A 15,110-nucleotide genomic window follows, 5' to 3' on the forward strand; every position below is an offset into this window, starting at 1 on the left:
TCATTAGATATAAAAGTGGATGGATAAAAGGAAGCAGAGAATTGTAAAACGAATTTAATCAAGCTGGACTGATGTTACTAGAAGGGTCTTAGAACATTCGCTGTTTTTGATTTACACCAATGTCATCGCCAGGTGGTTAAGGCACTCGACTCATAATCTGAGGGTGCGGGTTCGAATCCCCTCCTACCACACATGCTTGCTCTTTCAGCCGTAGGGGCTTTATAATGTGACGGTCAAACCCACTATTCATTGGTGAAAGAGTAGCTTAAGAACTGGCGGTGGGTAGTGATGACTAACTGCCTTTGAGCGAAATTCAAAAACAAAAAAAAACATCAATGGCGTATATAAAATATTGAGTAATACATTAGTTATATTTGGTGGTGAGCTCTGGATGTTGCTATATGTGCTACTATCATACAAAAAGATCTAGATAATTTGATGAGTTGATCAAATAAAGACTTGATGGTTTTTCATTATAACAAATACAACGAAATAAGTGTGGGCTGTTATTATTTGAGTTACAAATATAATTTTAATGAAAATAGCATTAACCCTTAAACGGCGGCCATCATCAATTGACGCTGGTACCTACAATATTCCCGCTGTTCAAGGGTTAACAGTGTTATAAATTGGTTTGTTTTGAATTTTGCGCAAAACTACACGAGGGCAAAGCCGTCCCTAATTTAGCAGTGTAAGACTAGAGGGAAGGCAGCTAGTCATCGCCACCCACCGCCAACTCTTGGGCTACTCTTTTACGAATGAATAGTTGGATTGACCGTCACATTATAACGCCCCCACGGCTGGGAGGGCAAGCATGTTTGGTGTGACCGTGATTCGAACCCACGACCCTCGGATTACGAGTCGAACGTCTTAACACGCTTGGCCATGGCGGGCCTATCACTGATCGACTTATTTGATTGACATTAAATTGACATTACTATTTGAGAAAAGCACGTGGTGATATCGCTAATTTCAAGAAGAAATATATATATTATACATTATATTAGTTAACTGTAGTAGCTTCCTAGTAGTTCAACAGTAGGCTTCAGGACGTATAACGGTTCGATCCTCGAGCTGGGCACATCATACATACTCCGTTGTGTAATTTAGCGATAAAACATAAGAACTGTTGCACAAAAACGTGTTTACCCAAGTCATTGTCAATCTGTTATACTTTCATAGACTTTAGTTTCTTTTATATCTCTGGCGAAAATGTTACACTTTACAAACGTACAGTCACCTTACGACGTACATAGCTTTAACACTCCTACGAAAAGACGTTTCTAGTCCTGATTTCTCCAAGCCCGTTCCCCTGGCTGTGGTTTCGCTAGATAGTAGATAGGGTCAGTGGGAATCTCGTTAATCCATTCATTAATGGATTTAAATGGCAATTTCATTTAAATACAAAATTATTAGCCTAATATTAATAACCTTTCAAGTTGCTCTGGGGCCTATTAGGCCCCACTTTTCGTAGGAGTGTTAAATACAGGTAATCAAGACAACAAGTATTTGTTTTTTAACAGGACCGGGTGTGGCCGATTGGAAAGGGTGCCGGAATATAAATCGGATTGTCAAAGGATCGAGCCTGTAATGTGTAACTGAGCATGTTTCACACTTTCAGTTGTAGATGCGTTATAGAAGTGACAGTTATCCTACTATTCGTTTGAAACTCATTTCGTAAGCGGCTCAGATGCTGCAGATTTATTGCCTTTCTTCTGGGCAGCAGGTGGCCTGGCATGGCCAGGTGGCTAGGGCGCTCTGCTCGCAATCTGCAAGTCGCGGGTTCGAATCTCCTTACGACCAGACATACACGCCTTTTTAACCTTTGGAGTGTTATAATTCCCGATTAATCTCACCATTTGTTGGTAAAAGAGTAATGTAAGAATTGGCGGTAGGAGCTGATGACTAGCTTCCTTCCCTCTAATTTTTCATTACTAAATTAGGAACGGCTGGCGAAGATAGCCCTCGTGTAGCTTTGCGGGAAATTTATAACAAGCCAAATCGGTCATCAGTTGTAAATTCTAGACGGATATAACAACCTGGCCGTTTATGCCACGTGTCTGTAAGTACCGTTACATCTGAAACTTTCAAGTCATAAAAAGGTGTTATTTCAAAAAAACAACAATTGATGCTGAAGTATATTAAAGTGGGTCTGAAAAAGAAAATGATTTATATTTTTAATACTTGTGTGTTTGTGTGATGAATTCTAATTGTATTTAGGGTTAATAGTGACATTTTTTTCTACAAATTTACGTTTTGCTCGTGTGTCTGTAGATTGACGTATTTCGTTTTCTGGGCAGTTTTTAGTTGTTTAAACAATAACTCGTGTCGCACATAAGCTTACTTATAAAAAGCAGACGATTTGCATGTAACCGAGTAAGAAAACTCGTTAAATCATCACTTTACATCAGTCATTGGTGGAAAGAGAGACTCGAAATTTGATCAAATATACTGAAACTAAATAAATTACACTCTAACGTCTAACGAATAATTCTGTAGCACTGGAAATAGTGCGAGTACTTATTACAAAATGCTGATATTATTATTATTATATATATATCTCATTTTTGAACATGTTTTATCTTTACCGCCTATGTATTTACCTTATTTGGTTAATACACAGCGATGTTTGGTTTGTTTTTAATTTCGCGCAAAGCTACAGGAGAGCTATCTGCGCTAGCCGTCTCTAATTTTGCAGTGTAAGACTAGAGGGAAGGCAGCTAGTCATCACCACCCACCGCCAACTCTTGGACTACTCTTTTACCAACGAATAGTGGGATTGACCGTATCATTATAACGCCCCCACGGCTGAAAGGGCGAGCATGTTTGGTGAGACGGGGATTCGAACCCGCCACCCTCAAATTACGAATCGAGTGCCTTAACCACCTGACTATGCCGGGCCTACAGCGATATTATTGGTATTATTTGGCATATGTACAACATATGAATAAGGTATATGTAACAATATGAAATTTAAGGTAAGCATATACTGAGGTACTGTAGCCTCCCCCAAAAAAATAATAGTTGCAAAACGTTCAGAGGAGATGAATAGTAAGACAATTGATGTTGATAGTTTTATCATAATTTTATGTTTACAGCCCGTGAATCGTATCTATAAAAGTATCAAATCCAGTCTCTCTGGTTAATAACGTATTCTAATATATCCAGCTTATAATTTTTCTCATGTGCTAACCATGTGTCTAACACGTCAGATATGCCTGTGCCTTCCTTATTGACCTCCTCTCTCTGATATAACAAATCAATTAGAGACACTTCAGTTATAGACAAGAGAAACCTGTTCTAGCTCAAAGTAGTTCTCGTTACTTATACTTGAACACTGCTGTACTACTACGCTGTTTCATTTCTCTATGCTTTTTCTTTGACGGGGTTTCATAAATTAGATACAACTGCGAAAAGGGTTTTTGTCGGTGAAGGTTTGATGTATGGTTTTCTTCACTTCGTTAGTGTGCTAATAAATACTCTGTGTAATGAGCATCCGACGTTGTTAATGATCGTTAGGATTAGATATTTTTATAGCTTCATGAGCTTGGGCTTGTAGAACTAGTCATTAAAGTCATTAATCTACTGAAGTCATTTAATCCAATAACCTGCAGAACGAGTTTTCACACATGTAATTATTCCTTGCTCCTTTTTTCCTATCTCAGTGATTATGTCCTCTTGATGGAAAGGTCAAATTAGCAGTTTCTTTTTTGAAGTATTTTCATTAGTGTAATGTTTTATTTCATGATACGTTTATTGCTTTAATTTTTACTGCCGTTCTTTCAAATATTCATAGTTAATTAGAAATCTCAATCTTTCGAATAGAAACGAAACGTGTTCAGTTTAATGATGTTTTGTTTAAACTAGATATATTAAAATTGATCTTCCAGATATTTCACGTGTTTTATAAAGCACAAGTTTAGTAACACAATCGGGTTACTTTTAGAATTAGGAATTTTACGTGCCCCAAAGACTTAAGGAAAAATAAAAGTTATCATCCGATGCATTACGTTTATTATATTAAAAATCTATCTTTATGATTATTATTTTGTTATCAGCCTCTTAAGCTGCTTACAACGTTGGTGTTCCTTATACGCTGATGTATCATTGTTAATTACCGGTTTGGTTTGTTTGAAAATTCGCGCTCAGCTACAAGAGGGTTATCTGCGCTAGCCATTTCTCATTTAGCAGTGTAAGACTAAAGAGAAAGCAGCACCGTCGACTGTCTTGCTTTTCTTTTACTAACGAATAGTGGAATTGACCGTTACATTATAAAGCCTCCACGGCTGAAAGGACCAGCATGTTTGGTGCGATGGGGATTCGATCCCACAACTCTTAGATTGCGAGTTCTAACCACTTGGCCTCGGTAATTATTTATCGAGCAGATTTACTTCGTGTTTCCTATTCCCTAATTTAGTAATGAAAGTAGAAAAAAAACAGTAAGCAACACAACCCACCGCTTAAATCTTGGGATTCTCGTTTTAACAACAAATCGTGGGGTTGAGCATAACATCATCTCCTACCCTTCACCCCCTGACTGAAAGACTGAGCTTGTACAGTGATGGAGTGTCGAATTCGCGAATCGCACATTATGAATTGAGTGCATTAACCATCAGGCCATGCAAGTCCCCACTTCCTGAATCAGTATAAAATTATTAGCTTTATTCAAAATATCTTTATGAACTTTACGGAGTTATTTCGCATATGTTTTTTTTTTCAATCACGGTATTAACTAACAAGAATTTATGATATTTTCCAGTCATTACTCAATACTAGTAACTATTACCCATTATTCAATATTAGTAACTATTACCCATTATTCAATATTAGTAACTATTACCCATTATTCAATACTAGTTACTATTACCCATTATTCAATATTAGTAACTATTACCCATTATTCAATATTAGTAACTATTACCCATTACTCAATACTAGTAACTATTACCCATTATTCAATATTAGTAACTATTACCCATTACTCAATACTAGTAACTATTACCCATTATTCAATATTAGTAACTATTACCCATTATTCAATATTAGTAACTATTACCCATTACTCAATACTAGTAACTATTACCCATTATTCAATATTAGTAACTATTACCCATTATTCAATACTAGTTACTATTACCCCACTCACTACAATCGACAGATTTGCAACGCTAAAATCAGGAGTTCGATTTTCCTCGGTGGACTAAGCAGATAACCCAATGTGGCTTTGCTATAAGAAAACACACACATGCACACTACAGCTATACCGACTGTATTGTCCAAGATTAGTAATGAGATGTGTTACTTGTATTTTTTTATTCCAGTGATCAAAATAAATAATTACATTTTTAAAGCTACTAATATAATGAATCTGACACATCACTTAACGAAGCAGTCTCGTTACTAACTTCATTTTCCTTTAACCTTATTTAAGACTTTCTAAACTTGTGTGAACAGCGTAATAAAAAGGCTTACACCTATGAACAAATTTAACCTGCAGTGTTATTCAAAGTACAGAGTGCTGACAGATTGTATTCCGATGAACACCAATTTTTACTTCCTGTTATATTCATATGCCAAATAGGTATGTTTCAATAAACGGTATACGAGGGCCTATTTAAATCAAACTATACTGACTTAACAAATCACAGCCTTTCTTAGTCAACGCTGTAACTCGTGCAATATCAGTTGTTTGACGTTGACATTGAGTTGCATAAATCATGAATACAAACCATTCACGTCACAAAAGATATGTAAAGAACAGCAACAGATAAATGTTTATTACAAACTTGCATCGGTGCAAAGTGTATTTGAAGTCGACTGTGTGTAGGGAGTTACATTCGGTGTGTGTGTTTGTGTTTTTCTTATAACAGAGCCATTCGAGCTATCTGCTGTGTCCACCGAGGAGAATCGAACCCCTTATTTGTGCGTTTTCTTACTGCAAAGCCACATCTGACTATCTGCTGAGCCCACCAAGGGGAACCGAACCCCTAATTTTAGCGTTGTAAATCCGTAGACATACCGCTGTGCTAGAGGGGGGCGAACCCCTTATTTTAGCGTTTGAAATCCGTAGGCTTACCTCTGCCCCAGCGGGGGACGAGTTACATTCAACTGAAAGTTAATGCCCAGGATAGTTAGATTTAACTATAGGAATAAAACAGACAAGCTCGGTTTGTTTCTTTGTTGAATTTTACACAAAGCCACAATTAGGGTTATCTGCGCTAGCCGCCCCATAGCCAGACATAATAGACAAGACAAACTTTTCCAACTAATCGCGGAAGTAACCGTTGCATTATAATACCTTACGGCTGCAATTACGAACATATTTGGTGGCGGGTCTCAGATCCACGATGCATAGATTTAAAGAGAAATGCCCTACCCACGAGGCCAGTCAGGCCCTACTACAGGCTTGTTGAAACAGATATATTTTATCGTCACGAAGCACGCACTGCACACACAGTATATATACACACACACACACACCCTGTGATTAATTATTCTACAAAAAGCATAGGACTGATAATGATTGTATCACAGAATGACAAGTTTTCCTAAAGGTATTTAAGCACTAAAAAAACAACAAAAGAACTGTATTTCATATTTATCCTTGTGTGTGGGAAGGATTATCAAACTATGAACACTACATTTTCTTAAAAATACTTCTAAAATGAATGTGAAGCAGCAGTTCAGAAACGAGAAATAAATACGTTTACCCCTCATTGTGCTTAATATTAATAGGAACAATGGAGCTTAGAGATTCCGCAAACTCAGTTTTTACTTCTGTAAGTAAATCTTCAACGAAAAACATTACTAAGCCATCCAGCAAATTATGAAAACGTTTGTTATTTTAATCCACGCTAATAATTTGCTTATTTTTTCTTAAGTCATGGAGAGAAAAGTCATCTTACCTCCAGTTACCTTTCCAACATTTTCTAGTTTCACTGATGCAAAGTTTTTCGTTTTCTTTCAATTGTGGGTGAATAAAACTGCACATGTGTTGATATTTTTATTGACTCTCACGAAAGAATGTTTGAACATTTATGTAATGCATACATTTACTTCTATTAGATATTACATGTGAACTTTATAAATATCTCATGCTGATCTTTAGAATTAGTAGTGCCACCTAACCATTTTTAATAAATTATTGTTAACTGAACGTGGTTATTATTATTATTTTTTGTTGTTGTTTCAGATCACATCTCTCATCAACGCCTTTCAAAGTCTGCGGGCAATTCATCTGAAACAAAGTTTCGTCAAATGGTTAACTCTTATAACTTCTCTAAATCATGGACACGTGATTTTTGTGACCATAACTCGAAGTAGCTTGATTAAAAAAAAAACAACAACAGAGATTTTGAATTTACTAAACCTAATCATGAACCCAAATGTCCAATCAGCAATGTCCCCTGGAGAGTCAGGGTCAGCTATGACAGGAATGATGACCCACGGTTACCACAGTGCAAGTCCCATGTTGCACATGCAGTCTCAGCCTCACCCATCGCAACTTCCCACTTCTGCAAACACTAGTGGAGGGCGCTGCTGTGCCGGATGTGGCGGGAAAATTGTGGACAGGTTTCTGTTACATGCTATGGACAGGTACTGGCACACTGGATGCTTGAAATGCTCGTGCTGTCAAGCAACTTTAGCTGACATCGGTAGCTCGTGTTTCACAAAGGCGGGGATGATTCTGTGTAAGAACGACTATATCCGGTAAAAACACTGTTTTATATATCTTTTTAAAGCCATTGTAATCAAGGTGTGGCAGCATGATCACGAGGCTTCATATTAACAATAATTTTGTCATCGGATATCGTCGTTATTTTTTCATGAATAAAACTTACGAAAAAATACAATATAATACAGCATAAAACACTATGTTCCTATTGAGTTTAAGTATTGATTAAATATTACTTTACAAGATTAGCCAAATTTGTCAATTTAATAAAATGTGAACATAGATTGTCAAAAAAGTGTAGAAATCAGTTGAACCAAAACGCAAAGATTATATTTTCAAGCCTGCAGCTAGAGACTGAGCCCGGTATGGCCAGGTGGGTTAAGACGTTCGATTCGTAATCCGAGGGTAGCGGGTTCGAATCCTGGTCGTACCAAACATGCTCGCCCTTTCAGCCGTAGGGGCATTATAATGTTACGGTCGATTCCACTATTTGTTGGTAAAAGAAAAGCCCAAGAGTTGGCGGTGGGTGGTGATGACTATCTGCCTTCCCTCTCTTCTTGAACTGTAAAATTAGGGACGGCTAGCGCAGATAGTCCTCGAGTAGCTTTGCGCGATATTCAAACCAAACCAAAAAACAGCTGGAGACTGTATCAAAAAGTAAATAAGATACTTTGGAAGTAGTGTCAACATTAGTTTCTCAATATAAACAAATGACATATTTTGACTCAACTAAAATTGTTAAGTGCTATTGACAAGGAACCATATTAGGGATTTGTAGTTTGCGAACACAATGTAAACATTATTTTCAGCCTTGTTTGTTTTCCTTTTTATTAAGAGTCCATAATGATAGATTTGAAAATATAATCTTTGCATTGTGATTAATTTCGTTCTCTACTTTTTAAATTAATAGTTTGCACTAAACCTCTTTCTTTAGTTGCTAATGTTCCTTTATGGAGAACAAATTCTAAGCTGCATACGTGCATAGAGATTCATTAGGAGTATTACGAGTTTTTCAACAGTGTACTGTTGCATTGGTTTATTCAAAATAAATGTGAAACAAAAATAAACACATGCACTGGCATGAAAGTACAAGAAACAAAATGTAAGTTTGTTTCCAAAGAATACTTTTGATGGCAAAGATTGTGTCATCACAGATTTAATTACAGGTTTCTTTTAAAATCTAACCTGTCTACCCATTACGATTTTAGTGACGGAGGTGAATGAGAGCCATAAGGGATGGCGTTCTGAAACTTTACAAGTGTTGTGAGTGTTGATGTAATAAGCGTAAAACAAAGGCGTAGTGTGAGATCACCAAGCTTAGAGCCAAGTGCATAACGTTTATTATGAAAGTAAAAATATTGATTAAATTTTAAATATAAATCATTTCTGAATTAAGTTACTTTTTGCTAGATTATCAAGGTGTTTAATAAAAAACAAATCTCTTTAATGAACGAAGACTCTATACTAATAAATCAACAAATATTTTGACTCAACTAAACTCGATTAGTTCTGTAAACAAGGATTCAAAATATAGATTTGTAGTTTTAAAATTTAAATTGTAGTGTTACCAAAACGCACTGGCGTTTTTGTATATTAGAAGTTGTTATTCTAACTGATTTTTACAAAATTTCCATGAATACGACACGAATTCATGAATTATCTCAATTTTGATCGGCTCACAAAGAATTTTTTTACTTTAGCTATAAAATGTGTGGTTAGGTGTACTATGGGGTGTGGGTGGTTGTATTTGTACTCTCATTTTTAACGGGCTATACTCTAGTATAAACTATGAGTATTATGATACCACCTGTTATTTGTCCGTGTAACTACTTCGCCCAAATTAGTATGGAGGTTACACGGTTTTCAATGGTGTTTTTGCGTTTTTTCCACTACTTCACTCCCCTGTAAAATGACCTTCACCAAATTTGGCATAAAGTTTTGATGAGTTCATGCGGAGATATTTGCTAATTTACAGTTTTACATTTTGTGTTTTACAGTTTTTACTTACATATTTTTAGAGGGAACAGTTTTTCATGTTCTATGATAACCATTCATTAATCATGCATTTACGTAACTTCCGTCAGAGGGACGCGTATTTCACCTGGTAATATAATATAACAAAAGACGAAAAGCAACAAAGCAATCTCATCAGAGCCAATAATATTTCTTCTAAGATAATACAACCCAAGTTAATGCAATATAAACAGACTCAGTAAAATGCCTGCCTTCTTAGGTCTACGTGACATATATATATATATATATGTTCTTCAACAGTCTGCCGGGCACTATTGTTTCCTAGCAATGCATGGACCATGAACAATAGTGACAAACTTAGCGTAAGTCGCCATTCATCGACTAAATTATAAACCTCTTCCTTGATTCTAACTATTTAGAAATAGCCCTACAACCCGAGCACTTTCGAAACGTGGACCTCTTGAAAGTAATAGGATTATAGGGCTTTTATTCATTTCTACGAAGACTTATTGAACCTACTTGTATTTCTAATATTATGAATATTTAGAAATAGCAATAGCCGTATGAAATAATACTATATGTAGTGGTAATAAATAATTAATACACACTCGTGACTTCATTTTAGTGTAAAAAAAAAAACATTAGAAAGCCATCGTCTGAGATGTAAAGTTACTATGGTACGCGTCTAGTGTTAAAAGCTTACTGGAATATAGTTGTTGAAATCTACGTAGAGACAGAAACGTAAGAAACGATGAGCAATAGAGACTCAAGTAACAATATGAAACAGACAAATCAAGAATCTTTCACGTGGCAGTTTCCAATTAATGCGCTAGAAAATGCACGAGTTGTAGTTTCCAACTGTTGCACACACTAAGAAAACACCGGATTTTTTTGTTGATGAAAAGTGAAGGATTTAGAAAATTTCGCAACACGACAAAATTAAGAGATCAAATTGAGTTTAAAAACTTCCTGCAACATTTCTGTGTGATCATACAGTACAGTAAATATCACTTGCAATGATTTTATAATGTAATTATAATAGAGATTTGCATCTTCAGTAAACTGTTAGCAGTAGATCTCGAACCTTGTTTACTTACCGTTTTTTGTGATATCTATTTGTATATTTTAAATTCTAAGTTTTTATTTATCTCGTATATTGAATTTGTTAATGCACAATTATATTTTTAAAGTAACATAAACCCTCACTAAGCACGTATAACAACCTTTTCATATAAAACAAATACGTCTAAATCATTGCTTTAAATAAAACTTCGTGTATCTTAAAATAATGGACTAGGTGACTTTGTGCTTGAGGTTTCGTGCAAACACGCGTTTAACACGCGTCGAGTCCAAAGTCATAGTTCATTACAATATCGCATCTATTATGTATTTATAATCACGTAAATCAACTTTCAATAAAAAATAACAAATCTTCAAATAGGTCATAAACATTCGCAGCGTTTCATATAGTATATCTATATGTCTAGATTTTGTTGAAAAATACCCTATCGATTTTGCTGTAAGTTTGTGAAACATTAGTATTAATAATAACATGAATAAATAGGCAAATTTGGAATTTGTTTGACAATCGTGAAATCATTTATTTTGCTTATTATCAATGTTTAGGTGGTCTCAATTATTTAAAATAGAAAGGGAGATTTTGCGAGTACTTTCTAGAATAAGTCTGATTTTTATGTTGGTTTTTGCCCAAATGTTCTATTAGAGTTTTCAGCAAATCTCTATGCGAACTCTTATTATGAATCATTGTCGTGGTTCATGATTACAAGAAAGAATCTTCCTTACTGCAAACGCTGTGTCTGGTAATAAAATAAAAGAGTATTTTGTTGAATAAAAGATAAAAGATAGTATTGTTTTTAATAAACTAGTATGTTACAATATTGTTTATTTAATATAGCAATAATACTAAAAATAAACGACCATAGAACACCAAAATGCAGTTTTTGAAGTTTTTACTGTTTGTATCTGTGTTTTAGAGAATGCTCTTGATGAAGCTACAACGTGAAACGTTGAGTGTCTAACCAAATAAAACAACATTTTAGTGTTATAAGATCATTTATTTCTAGTATTAATGTCTTCTATACAACAACATGCACTACAGACATTAAGTAATGAGTAATGTATGACATTTTTGTGCTCAGTACTAAATGATATGAATTACATTGTCTTATTTATTACACAATTGTTTTGAAATATTAAATAAGCTGGGTAGGACATTCATCCTCGCAGATTACCTGCTTAATTAAATATAAGCAACTGACATTAGGATAATATCACCATAAATGTATATTGGACATTAACTCGCGAAACAAGCACAGTATTTGTAAATATTAAGAAAGAGCTTTAGAATAATGAAATTACGATTTTGCGAGCCATTCACATTAGTTAACTATTGGTAATTTTCTCTGATGCAGTAATGCACGTAATAATGGCAAGCAATGTCTAGTGTTATATCATCTATTACTGTTAACTCGAAAAATTGTATTGCTTTGTGAGAAAGTGAATTGGTTCTTCTAGTTTAAAGTTATTTTCCTATGACATTTTATGAATTTAAGACGAATTACATAGTAGCAAGAGCAATATATATGAGTGCGAAATGTTATACTTACTCAAACCTATTGAATGTATAACGCAAACGCCATTCAACTACAGAGAGATGCATAGTGTTTATGGCTAATATTTTTTATCATACTACAGCTCTGTACATTAGCAGAAATAAATGTTTAAAATCGATCTAAAGGGAAAAGATTGAAATGATCAACGTTTTGCTCAAACGACTTTTGTAAGGACTAGAAAATTGATCGGTTAATAGTTTTTCCCTCAAAATGTAGATTGATGTTATTCATTTGCATTTTCATAACGTATCACTTTGTAGCAGCGCCCCCGCCAGTGGCTCAGCGGTATGTCTGGGGATTTACAACGCTAAAAGCCGGGTTTCGATACCCGTGGTGGGCAGAGCACAGATAGCCCATTGTGTAGCTTTGTCCTTAATTCAAAACAATATTTTTGTCATTCGTACGTTAAACTTATTTTATTTAAACGAATATACCCATGCTCATAGATCTGAGTGGAATCAGAGCCGTTAATAAACATTGATTAGGTTTGATGTGTTTGAATTTCGCGAGAAGCTACATAAGGGTTCCCAAGCAGTCCCTAATATAGTAGTGAAAGACTAGGGATAAGGCAGCCTATCATCACCACCTCTCTTATCAACGAATAGTGGGATTGACTTTAACATTATAATGTCCCATAGAGAGAACATGTTTGATGGGACGGGGATTCTAAGACGAGACCCTCAGATTGTAAGTCGAGAGCGCTAATCACTTGGCCATGTCAGGCCCGCAGTAATTAACTGCTCCAGTGTCCAACAGAGAGACTGGCCTAATTCTCGTGGATCAGGCATAGTCTGGTGGTTAACGTGCCAGACTCTGAATGTGAGGGCCTATATCTGCGTTACAAGAGTAAAGGTCAAATTCCAATATTCAGTTGTAGTAACCCAAAATTTGTTGTTGAGTAGCTGTCTTCTTCTTTGTCTGCAAGTTCAAAATTAGGAACGCTTAGCGCAGGGTGTTCTTGTGTATCTTTAAGTAAATACCCTTCCCAAGTAACAAACAAGGTCTGGTTACATGCTCCTGTGACTGGGTAATATGAGATCCATTGTATTTAGCAGTATAAGTCCGCCATTTTTGTAAGAATGTTAATCAAATGCCATTGTTATCAGGAACGTTTATAACAGATTTTGTTATAATATCACTAACCACGGGTAAGCGTGGATAAAATGTGTCATAATGAGACAATCGTGTCAAAAACTGAAGAAAAGTGTCGAAAAATAGAATTCCCGTGATTTAAAGGATAACTCCTTATCAAAAGAATTTGTTGTTCCAATGTTGGTAATGTGTTTTTGTTTTCGTAATTTTCTCTTTTGTAAAGATATGGAACATATAATAAGAATGCGTGTTATAGAATGTTGATATAAATATTACAGAATATCATATATTTGTTTTCCAAACATTTTTTTTCCTTCAATGCTGGCCCGGCATGGCCAGCTCTTTAAGGCGCTAGACTTGTAATCCGAGTGTCTCGAATTTGAATCCCTGTCAACCAAACGTGCCTGCCATTTCAACCGTAGGTCCTTTCTTTTGTGATGGTCAATCCCACTATTCATTGGTATAAAAGTAGCCCAAGAGTTGACGGTGGTTGGTGATGACTAGCTGCCTCTCCTCTAGTCTTACACTGCCAAATATGGGACGGCGAGCGCAGATAGCTCTCGTGTAGCTTTACGCGAAGTTCAAAACAAACCAAACTTTCAAAGTTCATGATTAATGTTTATTCTACTGAAAATATTCTGATGCAATTTCAAACAGTCACTTACTCCCCTGTTAATTTGTTCAGTAGTTATTTAGGAAAGATCCCATTCTTAAAATTAAAATGATTGGCTACTTTAATAAAAAAAATGCCAAAATATTCAATTTCAATGCACTTGATTGTATTGATTCATATTTATATTTCCCACATTTACACGATGCTCATTTAAAGATGCTGAAATTGAGATTAGCAGCGTGTTTTGTTACAACATGTTTTCTATAAAACAAAAATTCAGCAAAAATATAGACTTCTGACACCTTCACATATACGATAACTATAAATAAAACTCTATTTTATAAATTACTGTATCTTAAAAGCTAATTGTCGTAGGAGAAAAACAGTAGAGGAGCATTGAAATTCTTGTGTTTTATTCAGGGAATTTTGAATGCTACAATGTTACACAGAAACTGTCAAAACCTCTCAGCAGAACAAGAATTGTGATTGGAATGAAATGCGTGCCAAGGTACAGTATCAAGCAAATATTGCTCGACTGTGTTACCAAAATAATATCAGTTTCTCTTTAGTCAAAAACAATTATGCTAAGAAAATGGACTCCAGTTTCTTGGTCGCCCAGTTCTCTGAAAATTGCACCAATAGCCTTTTTAACTGTAAGACTATATTATAGAAAATGCCTGCAGTGTCAGCCCACGAAATCTGAAGGATCTGATAATGATCATTAGACGTGGGTTTTTGAGGATTACTGAACGCTGCTTAGAAGAGACGATATTTTTATTTTTATTTTGTGATGGACTTCATATGCTTGGACATTTTTTTTAATTGCCTTGTACTAACCATATTCAAGCGTTATTGAATAAAGCATACGATTCTCATTTCTCTAGTAAAAGTAGTTTTTAAAGGAAAATCAAATATATATATCAAATACCAATAAGCCAGAGTTCAAGTATTGCTTGCGCTGTCACTCGTGCAATGAAAGACGTCTGATATACTAGGCAGTAAAAAAGCTCGAAATTCAAACTTAAAAACCTAGGAAAAAAGAAAGGAGAACATTATGGTAATACAATCTAAACTCAGCTTGAAAATGAAATTATATTCTTGCATTAAGCCTTTCTTGTATCAT

At 35.2% G+C, this 15,110-nt stretch overlaps 1 protein-coding gene across 1 annotated transcript in view; it reads left to right on the plus strand.

Moving 5' to 3' along the window:
- LOC143252127 (LIM domain transcription factor LMO4.2-like) overlaps positions 1–15,110 on the plus strand; it is a 106,874-nt gene that overhangs the window by 27,606 nt on the left and 64,158 nt on the right. The window contains exon 2 of the mRNA XM_076503806.1: positions 7,193–7,710. Within this exon, the coding sequence (XP_076359921.1) occupies positions 7,376–7,710 (335 nt within the window). The 5' untranslated portion in view covers positions 7,193–7,375. The remainder of the gene's footprint in view (positions 1–7,192; positions 7,711–15,110) is intronic.

The sequence above is a fragment of the Tachypleus tridentatus genome, chromosome 6 (assembly GCF_004210375.1).
Source record: "Tachypleus tridentatus isolate NWPU-2018 chromosome 6, ASM421037v1, whole genome shotgun sequence".
Classification (NCBI taxonomy): Eukaryota; Metazoa; Arthropoda; class Merostomata; order Xiphosura; family Limulidae; genus Tachypleus; species Tachypleus tridentatus.